Raw genomic sequence first — 21171 nt, 5'->3', positions numbered from 1 at the left:
GTGCCTGTGTGGAAGCACTGCGACCCAAACACGTCGACATGGAGGAGATAAACAGACGAGCAGCCCTGTTGTCTTCAGTGTTGTGTACATCTCAGACGGATGTTTAAATCGCCGTCGAGCGCAGTTTTCTTCGTCACGTTAGTTAACCCGCTTTTTATTTTATTGAAGCTTCATCTTTAGGGCAACAGCGGATGTAAGTTTTGCTTTTTGTTTCACATTAAAGTGCGTTGTAGCCAGCTAGCTAGCTGGCTAGCGTAAGCGCGTCACACAGTGTGTCACTGACTCACTCGTCTCTGTGACAGGAAAAACAAATGCAACTATCGATCAAATTGCTGTTTGATTGCTTTTAAATACATTGGATCGTGTTGTGTACAGTGTTAAGTGGTTGTCAGCGTCCTGTGGTTTAACATGACCTCCAAATCTTACTGGACAATCTCATGTCAACGTGGAGGCCTCGCTACGTGGCTGGTGACAGGAGCTGCTGCTGCATGGAGGCTAAAAACAACCGTTACAAACAGCCTCCGTGGTGGTATTGATGGAGACGCTTTATATGCGTCTGTATTTGTCTTTTAGGCCTCTGAGCTGTTTTGTTTAGGCAACATACAGATGGGATTGAAACTGTCAATATTCACAAATATCTGTGTCGACCCTCACTCAGCTTCTAAAGCCATATATAGTTGAATAATTAAATTTGAATGAATATAGGTTGGATGCCGTTGCAAAACAAGCTCATGCTCGACATTATAGAAGGTTGTTTTTATTGTTTCCATCTCTAAGTGACTGTCATGTTGGATTGCAGGGTCGTGTCAACATGGACAGTGACCTAAGTCCCCAGGATAAAAAGGACTTGGACAAGTTCATCAAGTTCTTTGCCTTGAAGGTAATAGAGATATATGTTCTTTGTTATGAGTTTGAATCTAGACATGTCCATGATAACTACAGCCTATCACGTGTCCCTGAGGCCTTGTGTTGTCTGTTACATGTTAAACCAACATGTTTTGGATTTTCATGTAAACAGCTTTTTGTTTCTAAGATGGCCACTCACAATTCGATGTCTCATTGCGGGTTTTGTGTGTGTTGGTAGACTGTTCAGGTGATAGTCCAAGCCCGACTCGGTGAGAAAATCTGCACTCGCTCTTCCTCATCCCCTACAGGCTCAGACTGGGTAAACTCATTTTCCTTTTCCCTATTATGAATTTGTAGTCATCGATTAGATTGTTGTAGTTGTTTTGTATCTGTAGCCCGTTGTTGCACATGGTTTTCTGCCTTTTATAAGTGAAAAGTTTAATCATTTTATCACCCCCCAGTTTAATTTGGCCATCAAAGACATACCAGAGGTGACTCATGAAGCCAAGAAAGCGCTGGCGGGTCAACTTCCAGGCATCGGACGCTCCATGTGTGTTGAGATCTCCCTGAAGACATCAGAGGTAAAAACCCTCCTTCTGATCATCTACTGCTTCCATTTTCTTCTTTTGTAAATAAATGACCTCAATCTCTGCAGATACTTTATTGTAAGCTTTATTAACATATCATAAATAATCCGAGAAGTGGTCAGGGCTTTTAAAACATGAATGCTTGGTGAAATTGCAGGTAGAAATTGCGTGTATTTTATTAATCAAAGTTACCAGATGACTCATCTACTCTTGTATGTCTAAACAAATGAAAATGAAGATGTAATTCCCCCAAAAAAATTGTCCCAGATTTATGTCCCTCGGCTCATCTGTTCCTCTGTTTCTTTCCCATTCAGGGCGACTCAATGGAGTTAGAGACTTGGTGCCTGGAGATGAATGAAAAGTGAGTGAATGATTGTTAGAAGAGATAAGAGGCCTTTCAATGCTGTCCATGTTTCTGCTTACAGAACTAGCTTGGAAGACAACATTTTTAAACTGTAGTAATAGAAGCAGTATTCACAATACTGATGCTGTAATGGTCACTTCATCATGTGCTGCACTTGTGACGACTGCTTCCCGGCTTCTAAAATAACAGAGCTTTGTGAATAAGTGAGGGAACTGTTGAGAAGTTCAAATAACCCATCACAGTGGGCATCAGCTGCTTGAAGTCATAAATGGTTGACCTTGTCCTTACGTCAGTGACATTTTGTTGTTATAACACATCTCAAGTTGAATGTTTTCACCCTGTGAGGCTCTAATACTAGGTCCCCATTTTAAAGTATGTCTTGTTATCCACAAGGAGCAGACTTCCTCATTTTGAATTTTTGATTTTGAATAATAAGACACAAATATTTTATTACGTTATTACGATAGTTATTTGAAAGGCCTCCAGTGAGACGTGCTGTTTTCTGTTTCTGCTGCAGGTGCGATAAAGACATCAAGGTGTCATATACTGTGTACAACCGTCTCTCTGTGCTTCTGAAGTCTCTGCTGGCCATCACCAGAGTAACACCCGCCTATAAACTGTCCAGAAAGCAGGGACATGACTACGTCATATTATACAGGTATGTGGACTCTCCCGGTCCCTGTTTAGCTGTGAGTATTCAGTCCAGTTGTCTAAACCTCCCTGTTTGTTGTGTGTCTGTCTCTCCTCTGTCCAGGATTTATTTTGGAGAAGTCCAGCTGAATGGATTAGGGGAAGGTAACTGTGACCTCATCTTATTGAAAAATCACTAACAAAGCATTCACAATGACTTAACATTACAAAAGTACGGTTGGAAAAGAAGCAAACTACTTATACTTTACATTCTTAACAGTTTTTACCTTTGTCACATCTAAACACAAAGTAAAACAACAGATGACCTTATAAGTGGTTTCCTTTTTATGTCATAAGTTATTCTAACAAATGAAACCGCATATTTACAATAAATGAAATATAAGTTGTGCTGAAAATATCTGAAGCAAACTGCATTAAACCAGCTGAAATCTTTCTTAACTGAGTCGTCCTCTTTGTTTTTAAGGTTTTCAGACAGTGCGTGTTGGTGTTGTTGGAACCCCTGTTGGCACAGTCACACTTTCATGTGCCTACCGCACCAACCTGGCATTCATGTCTAACAGGTAACCAGAACACTCTAACTGATTTTCTTAGAAAGGAAGTTAATATTAGTTATTATATTTATCGATTTTATACAACTGTTGAATTGCCGTCCTCTGCAGGCAGTTTGAGCGAGCCGCTCCGATCATGGGCATCATCGTGGATCACTTTGTGGATCCTCCCTGCGGCAGCCACCGTCCTGCAAATATGGGTCATCCCTGCAACTACAGGTAACCCCGGAAAGTTCTGGAAGTGAAAGCAGCCATTCATTTTAAAATGGAGACACTTCTCAACTTAGCTTATGAGTCCTTCAAGTTTAAATGTATCAACAGAAAGAAAAAACAAAGTTATTTTGTGTTGTTTTGTATTTTGTTTGTGTAGAGCTCCGGATGACGAGGACGGAGGACATTATGCAGGAGTTCAGGATTCACAGGAGGTCTGCACCACCTCCTTCTCCACCTCCCCTCCCTCTCAGGTATGACACGTACTCATTTCTTTTGTCTTTCTTTCTTTAACCTTGTGACTTTTTCTCTCCATTTCCTGTTTTTATATTTCACTTTATCTTTTCTCTCTTTGTCTTCTCTTTCCTGATGTCCTTTTATTGAATGTTTTTTTTGTGTGTGTGTGTCTGCAATATCTCAGTGTGTGTGCACACTGAGTCCGTCTCCCTCTAAACTGCCCAAGCCCCTCCCTGTGGACAGTCTGCAGCTTCCATTGGCTTCCGGACTTGTCACTCACACTGTGAGTCTGCGCTGGCAACCGTGTGTGTGACGCTCTGAAACTTCACAGATCAACTCGGCTGTTCTGTCCGATCCCTCATGTTTTGTTTTGGGGTGTGTGTTGCTCCTTGTTGTGCCGGAGCTGCATCAGAAACTTTGTTTAACCATCATCCTTTTGTCCTCGTTTAAAGCTCCATCACTTACTAATAGCTTTATGTTGTGACTCCTGTTTGCTGGTGTTCAATAGATTTTTTTTTTCATCTTAATCTTGTATCATCATCTCCTTCGCCTCGGTTCCGAGAACAGTGTAGCTGCTTTCAGACATGCATTGAACTCCGGACATTCCCCAGAGTTTTTCCTGTCAGCCCCCTAATTAAATGTTGGACTTAGCCCAAAATTCACAGCCAACCATATGGCATGTAGATGACTTTTCAAACACACAATAAACATGAAACTGAAACAAGAGCTGACCTACATGTAGAAGACGCAGACAAAGATGTCAACTTGGAAACACAATAAGATTCAAGAGCTTTTGGTGATAACGGCTGATGCCAGAGTTGATGTGCTGCACACAAAAACAAACTCAATTTTTTTGTTGTTGTTTTGTTGTTCATGAGTGGCACAGTCCGGAGAATGTCAGGACCCAGTTGTCCGGAGTTCATGTCTGAAAACAGCTTCTGTTTCATGGGATTTTCTTAATTCCTTACGTTTCTGTTTCTCTCCAGCTTTATGCTTCAAGATTATCCTACCATCCTCCAACTCTAGCAGGAGCTGCTGATCTTTGTCACCCCGCTGCCAATCCAAACCAGGTGATGCTGCATCAATCACCTCACTTCCAGACACAGTAGAGTTTGACCAATCCATTAGCAGAGCCATTGTTATTGGCCCATTTATCATAAATGCTGGTATCACAGATCAGACTCTAGTCCACAAACGATAGTCACTGTAGACAGCTTTTTCCCCAAAAAATAAAAAAGCTGGTTATCAATAAGATTAAACTTTGAAATGTCCGCCCTTAAATACTGTTATACTGCAAGTACCATTGTTTTTTTGTTGACTGTATATGTTCTCCCTCTTCAGGTATTGCATGCTGTGAGGGAGGGCGGGGTTGTAATGGTTCCTGCCTATCCTCATGGAACAGACACCCACCTGACAGCCGAGCAAGCCCCCAACACCCCTGGCAGCAGGTAAATCTCTGACATCACCTAAACTCAGCATCAACAAAGTTATTCCCCTTTGTTTTAATGGTAATGGGAACTTGATGAGACTATTAACAACTTGTCTCATCCCCGTTTCCAGTGGTGATGATGACGGTCTGTTGCACAGCGATGAAGGAAGGAGTGTTTCCCCCTATGACCCGGTGGAGTCTCTCAACGCGTTCACGAGGAAAGTCGGAGCGTTTGTCAATAAACCTGCCACACAGGTAAATCACAAATAGTCTCTTGTGTTTATCCACTCGTGGTTGCATCACTGAAGGGAACACTAAATTTCGATCTGTGTGTTTGTGTAGTTAACAGCAGCCAGTCTGGACCTGCCATTTGCTGCATTCGCCCCTCGAGGCCTGGACCCAGAGGAGAATGATCCCATGGTAACTGTTGACCGCTGATGTGTTGTCTGACCTTGAAATGGACAATCTATAATTTTCTTAAAAAACTACAAAACTGGCAGTTTTTTTCTGCATTGAGATACTTTTGTGTTTGTGTTCAGGTGCAGCCCCCAGACTCCCCTCCCTGCCCGTCCCCCCTGCAGGCCAGCCTTCACTCCCAGGGCTCAGAGGGATCGGGGCAGCAGGACGATTTCGTTATGGTCGACTTTGTACGTACTCATTGTTTAAGTGTCTTCTGCTCACTCACTACTGTCCTGACCTTAAAACATTTAAAATGTTACCTCACTGTTAATGAAAATAATTGTCAGATGGTCCATGGTCATTTATTATACAAGTGCTGGAAAACAACTTAACACCTCAGATATTTTTCTTAAAAGAAACCTGTAATTTCTGTGAATGTGAAATAATTCCACCCTCCTGTTTGCAGAGACCTGCCTTCTCTAAAGACGACCTGTTGCCGATGGATTTGGGCACGTTCTACAGAGAGTTTCAAAATCCTCCACAGCTGGCCAGTCTCTCTCTACACATCAGCGCTCAGTCGATGGCCGATGACCTGGTAACACTTTAGACTTTTACCGTCAATGAGGTTTTTAAGTAGGTTTTCTGATACTGCAGAGTGGCGGGTATCAGAACAGCTCTTATTTAAAATCTTGTTTTTCATGGTGTCCTCTAGCAAAACAGTGAACAATGTATGTAAACAACTGTGATTTTCATTTTCTTTCTGCAGGACTCTCTGCCAGAGAAACTGGCCGTCTACGAGAAAAACATCGACGAGTTTGACGCTTTTGTGGACATGCTCCAGTAGAGGAGGAGGGGGGAAGAAGCCGACGGGAGAGGACTGCATTCGAGTGCTGAGGAAATAGCTAAGGAGACAAATTTAAGGGAGAAGCACACTGGAGGCTCTGTAGTTGTTTGTCCTAAATCACCATGTTTTAATGTGAAGCATCTCATTTCCTCTCCACTTCCTGTTCAGCACACGCGCAACCTCTTCACTGTATATACTGTATTATTTCCTCTGACACTGGCATCCCCTCCTCTTGCTCTGGTTGTGTAAATTCAAACTGAAAATCTTCTGTGTGGCACGAAACTTGGGTTTAGTCACTTTAGACAGCTATGACATTCAAGGACAGACAGCTTTTAACTGTAGTTCACTATAATCTCTCCCACCCTCAAGGTTTCCTTTACAACATGGCTTTTCTGAACATATCTGATCAGAAAGATGAAATCAAATCTTGACAGACTTAAACAAATATTATTTTCTTCTACAAAAGCTGGTCTTAGAGAAAAATTCCACTTTGGCCTCACAGTGGAAGTTGATGTGTAGTGAAAATGACAGTTTCAAAGTTAGATTGAAAGCCTGACCGAGCCAGGTGTTCCCAGCTGGCCTGGGGATTTAAACATTCAATGTCAGTCCCAGTGCAGAAAGAAATCATGACAGCCCTTGTATGTGTAGAGAAATCAATTTGTTGTGGGGCCACGCCTAGTTGCCAGTTAATAAAGTGCACTAGTCTAATGCAACAGTCCTGAAATGAATCCTTCATTCCAGAAGATTAAAAAATTCAGTTTGTGCTGAAAAGGATTCCGTAGGTTGAGCCATCTCAAAGCCATGAGGTGGATGAATTAAAAATGGCTGATACCATTACCTTGGGTTTTTCAGGTAGCTTCCGTCAAGTACGACAGAATCTCTGGATAGCTTAAAGGGGACATATTATGAAAATTCCACTTTTGTGCCACTGCTGGGCTGGGGAGCTCGCAGCCAGACTGCGGCCCACCTGACTCTGGTTCAAATCGAAATGGTTGCAAGATTGTATCTTCGTCTCCAGTAGCCATATTTCTACAGAGGTGGTGGATAGCAACAAATCTGGGCGCTTGTATCTTGTTAAGGAGGGAGGGGGGGCGGGGCACTCAAAACAGGTCAATCTGAGGAGGGCAGTTTTAAATTATCCTTGTGGTATTTTGACCAAAATATGTTAGACATTTCATTAAGACCCCAAGGAACCATATCAACTGTGGTAAAATGGGCATAATATGTTCCCTTTAAGATGAAGTAGCAGAGTGGACATTAACCCGCAAAACAGCACGTTAGGAATTACTCTTTCCCAGTCAATTTAATGGAGGGAGGATTTTTTGCAGGACTGTTGCCTTAGTTTTCTTCTAAAGTGTCAGCTCTGAACTTACAGCAGTCTGTACATCCTGCTAATGTATATTTTGTGATTTTGTAAAGGGCGGGGGGGGGTAAACACAGCTGTCTACAGAAGGCACCAGGTCAACATCCATGACAGAGTTTGGTTGAGAGCTTTAATTTAAACATTTGTGTCCTAATAAAGCATGGTTGCTCTGTTGAAACAAATGAAGAAAGTCATTTCAGAATTCTCAAATGGAATTTTATTGTTGGTATTTTCTGCAGTTCTATTACATACCTGCAGGACTGCGAAGGGTCGAAAACCATAAAGAATAACATTATGGTAGCACGCATTTTACGAATACTACAATTCATGTTCCACCAGCATGTCATACGCATTGTGGCCAGCTACACCTCAACGTTCTTGTCCGAGAACCCCTAACTCTGCTACGTGAAGGGGCAGAGAAGCGTCCAAACATTTCCAGTGAACAGCTGTCTGAAAGGCTATGGAGGAAAGTTTCTTGAATCAATGACAACTCTTTCCAGACAATGATGATGTAAATTTCCTAACTATTTATATTTTCTAGAGTTAGCCATTTAAACAAACATGCCGTTACTTTTGAAACATACCCTCAGAGGTCGCTTCCCCCCAGGAAACACGGAACCAAAAGAAATCAAATAAAAATACAAAAGGAAAAGAAAAAAAAAATTCACAGGAGACAGGCAGTGTTTGCCCAGTGTGCATTTTCACCGAATTCAATTGCTCAGTCCAAGAGAATGTCCTGTCCCCACTCTCCCCCACTTCGGCCCCTCTGAGCCGGACTGTCCAATGAGATTGTTTGGGCTAAGTGGAGAATGAGTTCCTCTGGGCGCAGAGACAATTCAGGGAATGGTTGGAAACCAAACATCCGGATAGAAGATGTGTGATGGCGATGAGACGCGGGGTGACTGATGCACTCTCCTTCCCATTTCCTTGGATACAGGGTTATAGTCTTGGATGGCCAATGTCTTCCATTGTCATAATTATCCAACCTGCTCCCCCAGTCTGCTGAATGTGGGTGGAGTTATAGAATCGTACGATGGTTACGGGGGTGTCCATGAACACTACAGTTCGGAGCAGGAGGAGGAAGAGGGAGTGAACGGAGGAGATCCAGGAGCTCGACTTTTCTTCATGGGCTTAATTCATAATTTTTTTATTTGTAAAAAGGAGCGGGGAGGTGACCGGGTTCAGGCTCAGGCAGTGTTAAGTAGGTCCTGTATGGCTTTCTGCTGCGTCTCGTTCAGCGACGATACACACTGCGTCCATAATCCTGTCGACATCTGGAAGACACGACAAAAAGGGTCAATACCATGAAAGAGCTCTACTTGATGTTTAGTCACCTAAAACAAATCCCTTGACAGACACCTTGGACTCCATCTGTGGTGGTGCTTAATTCTATATCCATAAGTAGGGGACATTTCCTGACATGGTGACGTAGCTGTAACTCACCTGCACTTGACGGATGTCATTCGCGAGACGTTTGCTGCAAGCATCTTCGCTCTTGACCGATTCATTTGCAACACCCTCTGCGATGATGAGGAAGATTTTGGGAAGGTTGGCGTTATCTGGCCCGAGGACGATGGGGTTGTTGCTGCGGAGACAAGATGATTATCAGCAGGAGGGACATGATGTTTCATTTTTCTTTTAAATTGGCAAACATGTGGCAGCAATCCTACCTTTCAATGAGGTCGCACAAAAAATCAAATGTGTGCACGGCCTCCTCTTTGTCCTCGTTGAGTGGAAGCCAGCTGAGCCAGTGGGGAAGGAGCTCGTTGACGTTGACGCACTCCGGCCGAAACCTCATGACCTTTCCGACAGCGGAGATGCAGTTCTCTGTGGCATTAACGTTTTCCTTGGTGCGGGACTCTGCTGCCTGGATGACTCTGACCAGCAACGTGATGGCCTCTACAACAACGGAACAAACCATCAACAAGAAATCAACGAAACAGCAACATCACCGCAAGCAAAGACCAGTAACCAAGACGTACCTGTACAGAACTGGCGGTAGTTCTCTCCTCCGTACTGAGCCATGACACCAACACCGTAGGCGGCCGCCTGCCGAACCTCGGGGCTTGTGTCACACACAGACTGCATCATCGGCTGCAGGAAATACTCTGCGTATTTGAAGGAGGAGGGGCTGCAGTGCTCCACCACGTCGTCGAATATGCACAGACCCCACTGTCTGTCCGCCCACGGCCTGCTGGGACACTTAAGAGCAAGATGATCAAGTTAGTTACAGTTTCTCCCTCAATATGTGAAGTGAATCAAAAGTCAATTTGGCACCATCTAGTGGCCACTTTTTAAAAGGTCCACTCGTTTTTCCAGTAGGTTTGTATTGATACAGAATATATTGAAATTTGAGAATAAAACAATAAGAACTTACTATTAGCTGTACGATGAGCTGCAGCAGCTGTTCGAACCATGGCAGCACCTTCTCTTTGTAACTACTGAAGACTGAGTGCAGGATGTCTGACACTTTAGTCAGGATGTACACATCATTCTCATCCTGGAGAAAAGAAAAAGGAAGGTGTTGCATTGTCGTTAAATATAGTTAAAGTTTCATGAGGCATTTATTGTACCAGACAACCTCCAGCTTTACTTAAATATAAATATTTACCTCGTCTTGTAATGTTTCCTCCACCTGCTCGTCATAGTCTTCATCCTGTCTCTTGGCTGTGAAGACAAAGTATTGATCTGATGTTAAATTGTTCAAAAAGATAAATTCTGAAGCACAAATCTGAGGGGAAAGAATAAAATTTGAAGGGAGTGATGAAGCCTCACTATGTCTGAGCTCCTGGTTCTTAAAATGCTCCTCCAGTTTTCCTTTCAAGATGCCACCCAGCTCCTCGAAATGCTCATTGTTCAGACACCCGTCACCCATCAACTCAATACACTGACGAAAAACACAAACTCACATCAGTCAGAACAGTCACTGGACAGGAAGCCTTGGATTGTGCTGATTGTTTTAAGTTAAAGTTACCTTGGCAAAAGAGTGCATGATTTCTGACAGGACGTCCGAGTCCGGCTCTGTGCCGATGGACTTGATGAGGGCGTCGCACATGAAGTGCCACATCTGGGTGAGGTACTCGGGTCCTCGAACACGAGCGCACTCCAGCAGCAGGGGCATGGACTCGGCTGCAGCCACTCGCACACGTGAGATAGTTATGGAAATGCCACAGACACGGCTGATATTTTAATGGACAAATTAAATGGTTCAAACAACTAAAGTAAAAAAACATTTTTATATGAGGAGGAAATTCCAGTTTTGGTCAAAAGGATATCATCGTGGAAGTAGAACTTGAGTAGAGGAACCATCAGCTTCACCACCTGCTCCGTGTACTCAACAAAGCCTTCCTTCAACTCTTTGGCATAACACACCTGAAACACAACACAAACATTTTACTAACAAGGATGAAACTCAACATCTAGATTTAGGTATAGATGAACAATGGCTTTAGGTATGTGATACTGGCTGTTCCAGATCTGACTCAATATCCCTCGGGATCCTGTCAGTTTGGAGACCTCACCCTTATCAGGCACTCACCAGCATCTGACAGGCAGTGGCCTTCTCCTCTAGACCGGCCGTCTTGATGCCAAAACTCTGCTGGTCGCCCAGGTTGACAAACTCCCAGCCGTCATCCTCCGATATGTTCTCCATATCCTGGGCTATAAGACAAAGACGGATTTTATAAGATTGTTTGCGCCTGCTGTTGAAGTGCATTTAAAGCTCCAATGTGTGACTTACTGTCGAGGAGGGCCACCTCAGGCTTGATGGAGGCCGTCTTCATCAGCGGGCCCATCACCACGGGCAGATACTGCTGAAACTCCTTCCCCAGGATCTTACACATCCTGGCCCAGGCGGAGATCATGTACGAGATCTAAACCACACACACAAAATGGGACAGTTTGACTAAGTAGAAAGGAATAATTAAAAAACTTGATAGTTAAAAATGACATCTATGTCTTCTTACCTGAGGATCATCATCCTCCAGGTCATTGAAGTCTGTCTGTGTTTTGAGGAGCAGCTGCATGACGGCAGAGGCATCTGGCATGAACTAGAACAGAAAGAATAAATAAACAAACCGGAAATTCTCTTTGAGATCTCAGCAGAACGTTTGATCACAAGCTTCAGGGATGTACCTTGTCTTTGCCGACAGCCAGGCCGATGAGACTGATGCACTCTATGGTCTTGCCACGAAGCAGCCGCAGTTCCTTCTGCACTGCATTTTCTACGATGTGTTTGAGCGAGGGCATGAACAGGTCATAGTATGGCACAAACTTCTCCTCAGCTGTGTCGGCCACCGAGGCGATGGACGTCACCACCTGCTCCAGGACCAGTTTGGTGCCCTTCTGGATCAACTGTGGGAGAAGAGAAGACAGTTAAGTGGATTAGTTTTGCAAGAAAATTCATATAATTCTTTTTCGTGATGATCCCACTGCTTTTTTTATTATTATTATTTATTATTACCTCTTGCAGCTTGGCAACCATAATGACGTGAAGGTGCTGCACCAAGCTGTCCAGATAAGGGATGAGCAGGGATTTGGGACAGTCCTCTGTGAAGTTGATGAGGGCGGCAGCAGCGTGCGCCTGCACCCGAGGGTTACTTTGGTCTTCCATGGTCTGAAGCAGGGCTGAGATCACCTGGAAGAGAGACCGACAGGGTGAGTCCTCATGGTCCACAGCAGGGAAAGACAATTTTGGTTGTAGCTTGCAAACGTGATTCTGCATATTTCTGTTTCGCTGAGTGCCCAAAATACCTGTTAGATAACTGAATCTAAAAATCACGATAGACCACAGAAGCTACTGAATTTGCAGCCACCAGAAAACCCCCCTTTAAATACCTTATCGTGGAATTTCTTTTGGAAGGTTGGAGCAAAGTCTGTGGCCATCTGTCCAATAGCGTTGCAGGCAGCATAACGCACTCTTGGATGCTGGGGGGGGGGGGGGGGGGGGGGAGAGAATTGAACTTTAAAAACACCATAAAAAATAGCAGCTGCCATGTGATCAAATCCTTTAACAGTGGTAAAAAAAACTAATATATTTCTTACAGGGTCGGAGCAGAAGATGAGAACAAAGCTGACGATCTCCTGGAGGATAGCCTCCATCTGCTGGTGGCAGCCCTCACCAATGGCCGACAGCGCCATCAGCCCGGCGTGACGGTACTTCCAGTCAGCTAGCGACAAACATGCAGGGTTAATCCCATGTTCACAGTGACCGATTTAAAACCATCCATGTGCTCAGTAGGTTTACTTACGGTTCTGCAGCATCGTCATGATGTGCTGTTTGATCATGGGCAAAATGATCTTTCCTCCCAGACCACAGGCGATCCGGTCCAGAGCGCTCTCCCCGGCTACAGCATTACTGTTGAGTACATAAAAGATCTTCAAAATACTGCCAAACATATTCTGATCCTTTAGATCTCTACATTTAGACGCCATCACTTTTCATCTTATATTCAAAAGTTAAACTCCTGGAGTGAAGCTACAGAAAAAACATTTTTCCTATCCTAACCACAATATATGTCCTGCTGATGATGTTCAAGTCCTTACCTATCAAAGTCATCGTCCTCCAACTCATCAGCCATGGCCCACTCATCGTCCTCCTCCAGGTCCACCATCATAGCCAGCATCTGGGGCACTGAGGACACAACACATAACAGTTGTCTTGAACTATTCAACCTAACATCTTTAGGTGGGATAAGACTAATGGGGGGAACTCTGAATTACATGAACTTAAACCAAATCCTCACCACTCGAAGCCACAATTGCAGTGTGTTTCCTCAACATGGCGGCTGCCGTCTCAGATAAGGTGACGATGACTTCCAATGACAACTGCCTCTGCATGTTGGTCAGGTTGGTGTCTGCACACAACTGAGAAGGGGACAGAGATAAGTGCGTGTCGAAATTGAAAGCATCATTTTGAGCAGTAAAGTGATAGCTTGCATTATGCTGCTCTCTGACTCACCTTCAGACAGAGCTGCAGAGTCGCCTCCAGGTTGGGCCTCAGGTATTTGGGCGCCGTGTCTGCAATTTCCACTAAAGACTTGAGCACAGAGTCGTCGCTCTGGTAGCAGGACTCGTTCACCGCCTGATGAAAAACAAGATGAGGTCTGTGTTGCAACTTCATTCATTCTGAAGCAAGCAGCTAATGCTGAATTCATACTGCTGCTATAATCTAAGGGTTTAACTTCCAACTCTATCATGATAGGTCACTGGCAAACAATCTGAGATCCTGTTGTGATGTAGCTTAGGAAGGATTCAAAAAGATATAGCTGTTGGGAAATGACTTGATATATTGGACATCCTACATCCTATGGTCTAATGCCTGTTGTTAACTCGGGTTGTGTAATATAATCACTGCTGGGAGGAGCAGCTACTGGTCTTGTTAGCACTGTATATCACGGAAATTTGTTTTGTTTGAATCAACTTCCTTATTCTCTCTTCATTGTAATTTATATTCCACATAATGGGCCTAGATGGTTAGGACCCACACAAAACAATACACAAAAGTCAAAGTATCGTTGTTTAAATCTAATGTAGAGAACATCAAAACTCAGACGTGCTTGTGTCTCACCTGCAGGATTCCTGGCAGCAGGTCGGAAAAGTGCTTCAGCAAAGCGGTGTTGCCTTCGTTGGACAGAATGAAGGAAGCTGCAGCCCGAGCCGCCAGGGTACGAATCTGAAGGATAAGTATTTTTAAAATGAAATGCACATTCATAATCAACCTGGAAGCAATCTATCCTGTGAATGTTTTAAACCTTACGTGTGGGTTAGCCTGGTCCTGCATGCACTGAACAAGCATACGTTTGATGACCTCCATATAATGCTGCTGCTGGTTGCCAAAAATTCCTGGGAAGTTCCTAAAATGAAACAAAATCACATTATCACCCACCGCTGCTTATGCCGAAAGAAGGAAGCAGTTTGATTAAAACTGGGGCTCACCAGAATATGTGGAGTGCCGCTTCTCGCAGGCCGACATTGTCAGAGTTGACAGAGTCAAACAAAAACTTGAGCAGCTCTGGCCACTGGTTATTTCCATCATCATCTAGATTTTAAAAAGGCCCCACAATAAGAGGATTACTGATCATTTCAACACAACCATCACTATTTAAAATGACAGAATGTAGGAAGTACTTAAAAAAAACAATCAGTCAGTGCACAGGTCGAAACTTCAGGTTGTGAAAAATCTGAGGTTAATTACCAATGAGGTTGCGGCAGAGCTCGGCTGCAATATCGCAGACCTTCTTGCGGATGTTTGGCAAGGTCTCCTGCTGGATGCTGGTCAGCAGTTCTGTCTTGATGACCGTCTGCATCTCCAGGGTCAGGCCCGGGTAGATCTCCTCGAAGGACGATGACAGCAGCCGCCGAAGCAGCACTGCAGCCATCTGTCTGACCTGAGTGGATTCAAAAATTTGTTTCAACATTTTGTTACTCTCCCTTCTGTGGCCTCCAACACCAAAGTGCAAGAGTTAAACTCATGTTTTAGGACATAAGAAAAGATGTTTGAAGGTCTAGCGCAACCACCAGTTGATGTTATTGGATGCAAGAGACCACCAGCGAATGTAAGGGGCCCATCTTCAGTGGTGCATGTTAGTGTCATCATCATCGGATGTTTTTGACCTTTTAATCGCAGCAGCTTTACAAGCCGAACCGGAGGGTAAACTAAGGTTAAAGGTAAATCTTAGTGGCTACCAGGCAACATGATGGTGGATGTTGCAACAAATCTGTGACACAAATAAGTTTATACAACTTCCTTGTGGATTTATTGAGATGCCCAATAAAACCTGCTGCTGCCAAAGCACTAGAATGAACTGGGTGCCTAATTAGAATAAATGGTCGCCCCTCCAAAATAAAAGCCACTCTGAAAAAACCTGCAGCATCCCAGAAAGGCAGTCACCCTCCCTGGGCCCAGCACCTCTATGCCTACTCTCATTTCAAGACTCTAAAAATACCAGCCTCGAGGTAAAGAAAAGTAGAGGAAGCATGGAGGCCCAAGCAGCTGGTGGACTCAGAGTAAACATAACAGCCAAAATGCCAAAACTGTGACTCATGGGTCTTCTTGTCAGGGTGGGGTGAGGGCACACATGTCAATACACTCTAAAAATGCAGTCAATCCTGTATCTTTTCAAAGTGAACATACAACAACACTTACAGTATGAATCCTTTTAACACAAAATGTCCTGGTTCAGGAATTGCCAGGGTTATTGCTTTTTACATTGGGCTGGGAGGCTAAACCTAAAGATTTCCTTAGCCTTCCTTCAGTTCAAGCCAAAACGGTCTTGGTACAAACCTCCTCTGCAGCAGATGCATCTCTGATGGCCTGCAGCAAGAATGTGATCTTGTTCGGGCCGGGGATAGTGTCATAGGTCTCCTGCAAAGAACATTACGAAAAGTGGTAAGGATGAGTCGTCCAATTTGGTGCATCGTGAGCAGCAAGACAGATGTACAATTTCAGACATTCCATGGAAAAATGGATCACTACCAGTGAGAATGTCACAATCGCTTTATCGCAGTCACAAAGAAAAACTATTTTGCACACACCTGTACTTCCACACTGTCACATTTCGAGCTGAAACAAATGATGTGGTCTCTCAGCAACTGTCCAGAAATCTTTGTAATTTTCATATAGTTTATGACGGACGTAACTCGACTACATATTTTATTTTTTCTGATGCATTTTGCGTGCTTCCCGTTTGTGTTGGTCTCCACTTGCAGTGGTTTTAAGCCACATAAGAAATGCAAACACATAGGGATGGGCTCCATGGAGATGCATGAAGCCTTGGGCGTGTGCTCCGGGACAAATAACTGATGGAACTGATGATGTGCAAGTGGGGTAGGTGGTAAACAAAAATGTGGCTGTGTTTATCAAGTGATTGCACAGAGGCTCCAAGTTAACACAAGTCGGTGTCTGCTGGAAAAATGCAAATGCAGAAATAACCATAAAAATGTGTTTTTAAAGTGAGCTAATTTGCATTACAAAGACGCAGGACGAGTATAACTTTGGCAACAGGAGACATTTAAATAGAACCTGCACTGCCACATTTGAGTGTTTTAAGTTAGCAGAAGTTACAGTGAATGTAAATACAACACAACTCCTTCATGTGGTGTCTCAAAATAACCTTATTTCTACTGAAGAAGTCTGTCAAGCATCAAAACTACTTTTACTGAACATCAAGTAGTCCAAAGTATTTCAACGGGACTTTAAAGTATTTATTAAATTGATCTTTAAGACTGTTTGATGTCCATGGACCTGGACACTGTCCAGTAGCTGTAATCACTACTTGTTCAAGTATAGCTGTCCCCTGCATCTGGATCAATCCCCATTATGTGTGTAAGACAGTTTCTATAAAGGATAGATTCCAATGAGCTTAGCATCGCGACAGACAGTCTGTGTTTTATAAAGGGAAACGCTGACTGACTGAATGGGGGGGCTTTGAGATAAGATTCAACCCCCTCATGCAAAAGTGGGGAAACTGGTAACAAAAGCTTTGCCGCGAACAGGGGCCGATCAGGGTGTGTGGGGACCAGGCCAGTTCGACTCTCACTCAGCACCAGACAAATCCTCAGAGAATCTAATCCAGTGAGAGGGATGAGGGTGTGTGTAGTGACGTGGCTGTAAGTGAGATAAATCGCTTCATGGATCACGTCAGTTCAAAACAACAATAAGGGCGAAACAGCATGTTTTTAAAAGTGCTGTGTTGTGACTTCTACACACAGAGCAATGTAGGCCAACTGCATGAGGAACCTGAATGCTAAAACAGCTAGCCCTGAAGGAACTAACTCCATATTGGATCCCATTGCCGTTTTGTTTTCCTCAGTTACACACACAGCGACTTAATGATCTCATCTAACTCGTGTTTAATCCCATGCTAGCCAACTACGACCTGCATTAGCTTGCTGGCTAAACTTGGCCTCACGCTACTTCCTGTACTCCACTAGCTAGGGGGCTAGCTTCACTGTCAGCTGGGGAAACTGGGGATCGGCGCCCGGTTAATGGGAAAATTCACTTTCACTCAACCCCGATGAGGCTCTCGCAGACACACGGCGACACAAACAGTCACAACCGGGCTAGTTTGGGCGAGACACGCGCTGTGTCCACACAACTACGCAACATGGTGGAGGTAGTTAGCTGAACAGTGCTCGGTGTCGGCTTCTCGTCGCACGTGGACTCTCTTGGAGCTTTGACGTGAGGGCTCGGTGCGCGCGCGGCCAGGCAGGCTAAGCTAACATGCGGCTAGCCGAGGCTAACCGGAGCGAACCGTTACCTCCAGCCGCCGCCGACCTTGTCAGTGGCGGGGGGACAGCTGCACTCTCCCCCCCGGTCTTTACCTCCGATTGTTTCCTGACGTCGTTGTCGGGGCTCATCAGGTTGCCCAGCAAGAGGTAGAACTGCTGCTGTTCCGCCATTGCAGTGAGGATCCGAAAGGAGCAGCCGGGAGGAGAAGCGGCGAGACGAGACCGGCTGACCCTGCTTCGGTCATACGGCGACGGCGGCCTCCCATTGGTCCGTCTTATCAGCGCTACTCTCCGCTCATTGGACCCCACCTGTGTCGGGACTGCACGCTATTGGCTCACACGGATCATCGGCGCGCACTGGGTGGAATCGACGCATGAAAGGGAATGCGATGTTCCTATTGGTTGATAGTGAATTACCAAAGCGCGGGAAGTTTCTGCACCCGCGCTCGGGAAAATAATAACATCAGCGTATTGTTTAGGGTGAAAAGTAACTAAGTATATTTACTCAAGTACGATGTTGAGATGCTTTCCATTACATTGTAAATTTTACAATATTTTAAAACATAAGATTAGCTGTCACAAATTATTTTGCATCATTCATAGTCATTTTATTTTATTTTATCTATAGTATGATGATATATAATAAAGAAAATGTAGCCACAGAATAAATAACTTTACAAGAAATCTATTTCGTTTATCTATCTGAGATGTACACATACTGTATTGAGTATAAATATACTAGGGAGTCTAATTTTAGGTGATAGAATACGTTGTGTTTGAAATAATCTTAATCTTGTTGTATTTACTTTTTTCAATTGAAGCAACTTTATGTGATGTTTACTTTGCGTATATAAAGTCCTGGCAGATGTGAAAACGCTGCAAACGTTTGGGCCATCTTACAAATGCAAAGTTCCCCACTAGGTGGAAGCAAAGCGTTGTTTTATTTCTGCTGGAGTGTTTTTGGTTTTTCATAATGAATCCAGCCCAACACTATCAAACGCAAATAAAATCACTTGTGTGTTAAAAATAGATATTACACACTTTTAACACATGAGGTGGACACACAGCCCCTGGCAGGAGAAACAGTGAATCAAGAAATGAACCCCAAAACAAGACAAAACAAGAATTTAACTCCAATAATTTTGGCGTGGAAAGGAAAATTAGTTAAATCTTTAATTCTACATATAGTAGATGTTGTTTGTACATTTTGAAATTGTTGAAAAGTAAAAAAGTGTGGGGGCCATCTGGCCCACAGGGCCCCCGGTGGTCGGAGTTAAAAGCTGCAGCTTGTCACCGGTCAGGACTCAGGAGGCTGAAGCAGCTCCGGACCTGAGGACCAGAGGGCGGCTGCTCCATCTCTGTCCCCGAAACCACGTCATTAAACCCGGCCAGGACCCCGAGATGAGTCCACGGTGAAAAAGGTAAGCTCCACTTTCATTCCGCAGCATCCACTCTTCTTAAAACATGACACATTAAACCTCTTGATGTCGTATTTTATCGACCTGGGAAGAAACATAACCGAACTCCATTCAATAGTCAAAGTTTCGTCTGTGTCGAGCTTCTCGTGACGCAGATTTAAACTGACAAATATTAAACGACCACGTGTTCGTGTGCATTCTTTGATTCAGCGCCACTTTACGCAATATTAACTGTAAAATAAGTGAGGAAAATATAATAACAAATACTAATTCATGAAGTTGCCAGTGCGCTAAAGTGACATGTAGCTTCTGTCAGCGATGCTAATATTGTTTTTGCTTATTCACAGATTTAACGAGCTTCTCAGTAAATAAATGAATAAATACAAGACAGTTGCACTTTACATCAGACACATTAGTCCTCAACAGTCAGTTGAACATTAACAAACATAAATGAAAGATGGAAAGTGCGTTTAACAAAACTTCATCAGGCTCATATTCTCCTGTAGCTAATATTTACGTCATCCCTAAATAACTCCAGTAATCACAGGTGGGATGTAACTAAACACATTTACTACGTTACTGTATTATAGAGCAACTTTAAATGTATCTATACCATTACTGTACTTTTACTGCGTTACATCTGTCAGAAAATATCTGTACTTTCTACTCCACTACTTTTTTTACAAGGTATTTACACCTGCTGCATGTACTCCTGTGTAGTCGATCAGTGCATACATAAGTATTCAGGTTCTTGTGCTAATATTACTTTACTTGAGTTTCTTTGTATGGATTTATTTGTACTTTTACTTCGGTACAAAAGGTTTTATTTGTAAATTCTTTTTATGATTTATTCACAATGTGGTCAGTCAAAGGTCGTGTTGACCTTATATGAATCTGCTAAATAATTATGTAGATCTAAATACAGGAAAACTATCAAATGTGACCACTGTGTGGTGCTGAGTTACAACCCAATGGCAAAGCATGGTTGGAGAGTGTGTTCCTGAAGTGGACAATAATAAAGCTTAATAATCATTAGCCAAACATGTTGTGTTTGAGTATGAAGTTATTTTGGCCCAATGATGTTCAGTTTTCATGCTTATCTTCTGTTTTTGCTTTAATATGTTCAGAAAGTAACTTGTTAAATTTCCGTTTGGATCTAGGATTTTTGTATTATTATTTCTCAGAGAATAATGCACGAATCTTGATGGGAAAAAAACAGACATATTAAGTGGACTTATATTTATGACTATGGTTTCATAAGGAAACTGTTGAGTGCCATTCTAGTTTAATTTTCTGCCACATTCTAAATGTCAGCTGAGTGGAAACAGAGCTGCTCCCAGTCGTCCACTATACATACAAGGACTCACTGCTGCTAATATATAAGCCCTAAATGGAAGTGGTGTTAAATCATGAAGTTGGACGCCTGAATGTGTTACCCACAAACCTCAGCAGTCTCACATGAGGTCAGGCTGAAGTGAAAAAGGAGAGAAAGATGGATGAGGAGAGTAAGGGCGCGTTTAGTGCTGATGGGGGGTGATGGACAGGCGCATGGGCGTTAATGTTTTCTCTGCTCACGTAGCCTAGAACTTACAGAAGACGCTCCGTGTGTGTGTGTGTGTGTGTGCTCAGCCTTTATTTATTCAGGGGAAGTTGTTAGAACTTAATGTTTTTCCTGGAAAAACACAGAAAGCCCAGGTCTTCCGATTTCAACTTGCATCTTTAATTCACAAGTGAGTGGCAGCCGTGGCCATGGCACCTATTGGTAGTTGGTCAAGAAATAGCTCAAAGGTTAAGAAAAAGGCTCTAACCTAAAACCACAATCTCTCACCTTGACATATTTATTTCTACACAGGTAAATAAACAAGATGTGGAAAATAAATAAAACTTGTCTGGAGCTGTTTTACTCAGAATATATACATTTCTTTTTTTTACTGTAATAGCGCCTGGCTAGCACCCTCCACTCCTAGTCTCTAAGGCTTTTGTAGGCTAGTCCTGCACCTACATTAAGATAGGCGAAGATATAATTTAATCTACGTGCTTATGAT

The 21171-nt window shown here is 43.4% G+C and overlaps 2 protein-coding genes across 4 annotated transcripts; one reads left to right on the top strand and one right to left on the bottom strand.

Moving 5' to 3' along the window:
• The first annotated feature begins 4 nt into the window (after nucleotides 1–4).
• On the top strand, nucleotides 5–7672 carry atg13 (ATG13 autophagy related 13 homolog (S. cerevisiae)). Of its 3 annotated transcripts, XM_053417572.1 has the most exons (18): nucleotides 5–193; nucleotides 800–880; nucleotides 1085–1165; nucleotides 1308–1427; nucleotides 1748–1794; nucleotides 2315–2455; nucleotides 2552–2592; nucleotides 2912–3008; nucleotides 3108–3215; nucleotides 3367–3460; nucleotides 3628–3726; nucleotides 4430–4513; nucleotides 4785–4891; nucleotides 5004–5127; nucleotides 5215–5292; nucleotides 5412–5519; nucleotides 5738–5866; nucleotides 6038–7672. In XM_053417572.1, exons 2-18 carry the CDS (start codon nucleotides 812–814, stop codon nucleotides 6113–6115), a joined length of 1605 nt encoding a protein of 534 aa, XP_053273547.1. In that variant the 5' UTR covers nucleotides 5–193; nucleotides 800–811; the 3' UTR covers nucleotides 6116–7672. The 3 variants fall into 3 exon arrangements, with proteins under 3 accessions (XP_053273547.1, XP_053273545.1, XP_053273546.1); XM_053417570.1 differs by lacking the exon at nucleotides 3628–3726; XM_053417571.1 differs by lacking the exon at nucleotides 3628–3726 and having other exon boundaries at nucleotides 8–137.
• kpnb3 (karyopherin (importin) beta 3) lies at nucleotides 7673–17956 on the bottom strand. The gene is made up of 26 exons (XM_053417569.1): nucleotides 17802–17956; nucleotides 15763–15843; nucleotides 14674–14866; nucleotides 14415–14517; nucleotides 14236–14332; nucleotides 14047–14151; nucleotides 13438–13560; nucleotides 13223–13343; nucleotides 13023–13110; nucleotides 12728–12834; nucleotides 12522–12646; nucleotides 12315–12404; nucleotides 11941–12114; nucleotides 11613–11831; nucleotides 11444–11527; nucleotides 11218–11350; nucleotides 11017–11138; nucleotides 10754–10850; nucleotides 10453–10625; nucleotides 10254–10365; nucleotides 10090–10145; nucleotides 9856–9978; nucleotides 9461–9680; nucleotides 9149–9377; nucleotides 8922–9063; nucleotides 7673–8752 (listed from the first exon to the last, which is right to left on the bottom strand). Exons 1-26 carry the CDS (start codon nucleotides 17877–17879, stop codon nucleotides 8666–8668), a joined length of 3282 nt encoding a protein of 1093 aa, XP_053273544.1. The 5' UTR covers nucleotides 17880–17956; the 3' UTR covers nucleotides 7673–8665.
• Nucleotides 17957–21171: the final 3215 nt, after the last annotated feature.

This window comes from Pleuronectes platessa, chromosome 24, assembly GCF_947347685.1.
Source record: "Pleuronectes platessa chromosome 24, fPlePla1.1, whole genome shotgun sequence".
NCBI lineage: Eukaryota > Metazoa > Chordata > Actinopteri > Pleuronectiformes > Pleuronectidae > Pleuronectes > Pleuronectes platessa.
This window is presented reverse-complemented; position numbering and strand designations above follow the sequence as displayed.

Coding starts and splice junctions, on each gene's coding strand:
- kpnb3 (XM_053417569.1), bottom strand. CDS start 17,879: ATGGCGGAACAGCAGCAGTTCTACCTCTTGCTGGGCAACCTGATGAGC. Junction 14,333..14,414: donor GCGGCACTCCACATATTCTG/GTGAGCCCCAGT, acceptor GTTTCATTTTAG/GAACTTCCCAGGAATTTTTG. Junction 10,626..10,753: donor CAAGTTCTACTTCCACGATG/ATATCCTTTTGA, acceptor TAACTATCTCAC/GTGTGCGAGTGGCTGCAGCC.
- atg13 (XM_053417572.1), top strand. CDS start 812: ATGGACAGTGACCTAAGTCCCCAGGATAAAAAGGACTTGGACAAGTTC. Junction 881..1,084: donor TCAAGTTCTTTGCCTTGAAG/GTAATAGAGATA, acceptor GTGTGTTGGTAG/ACTGTTCAGGTGATAGTCCA. Junction 1,166..1,307: donor CCCCTACAGGCTCAGACTGG/GTAAACTCATTT, acceptor ATCACCCCCCAG/TTTAATTTGGCCATCAAAGA.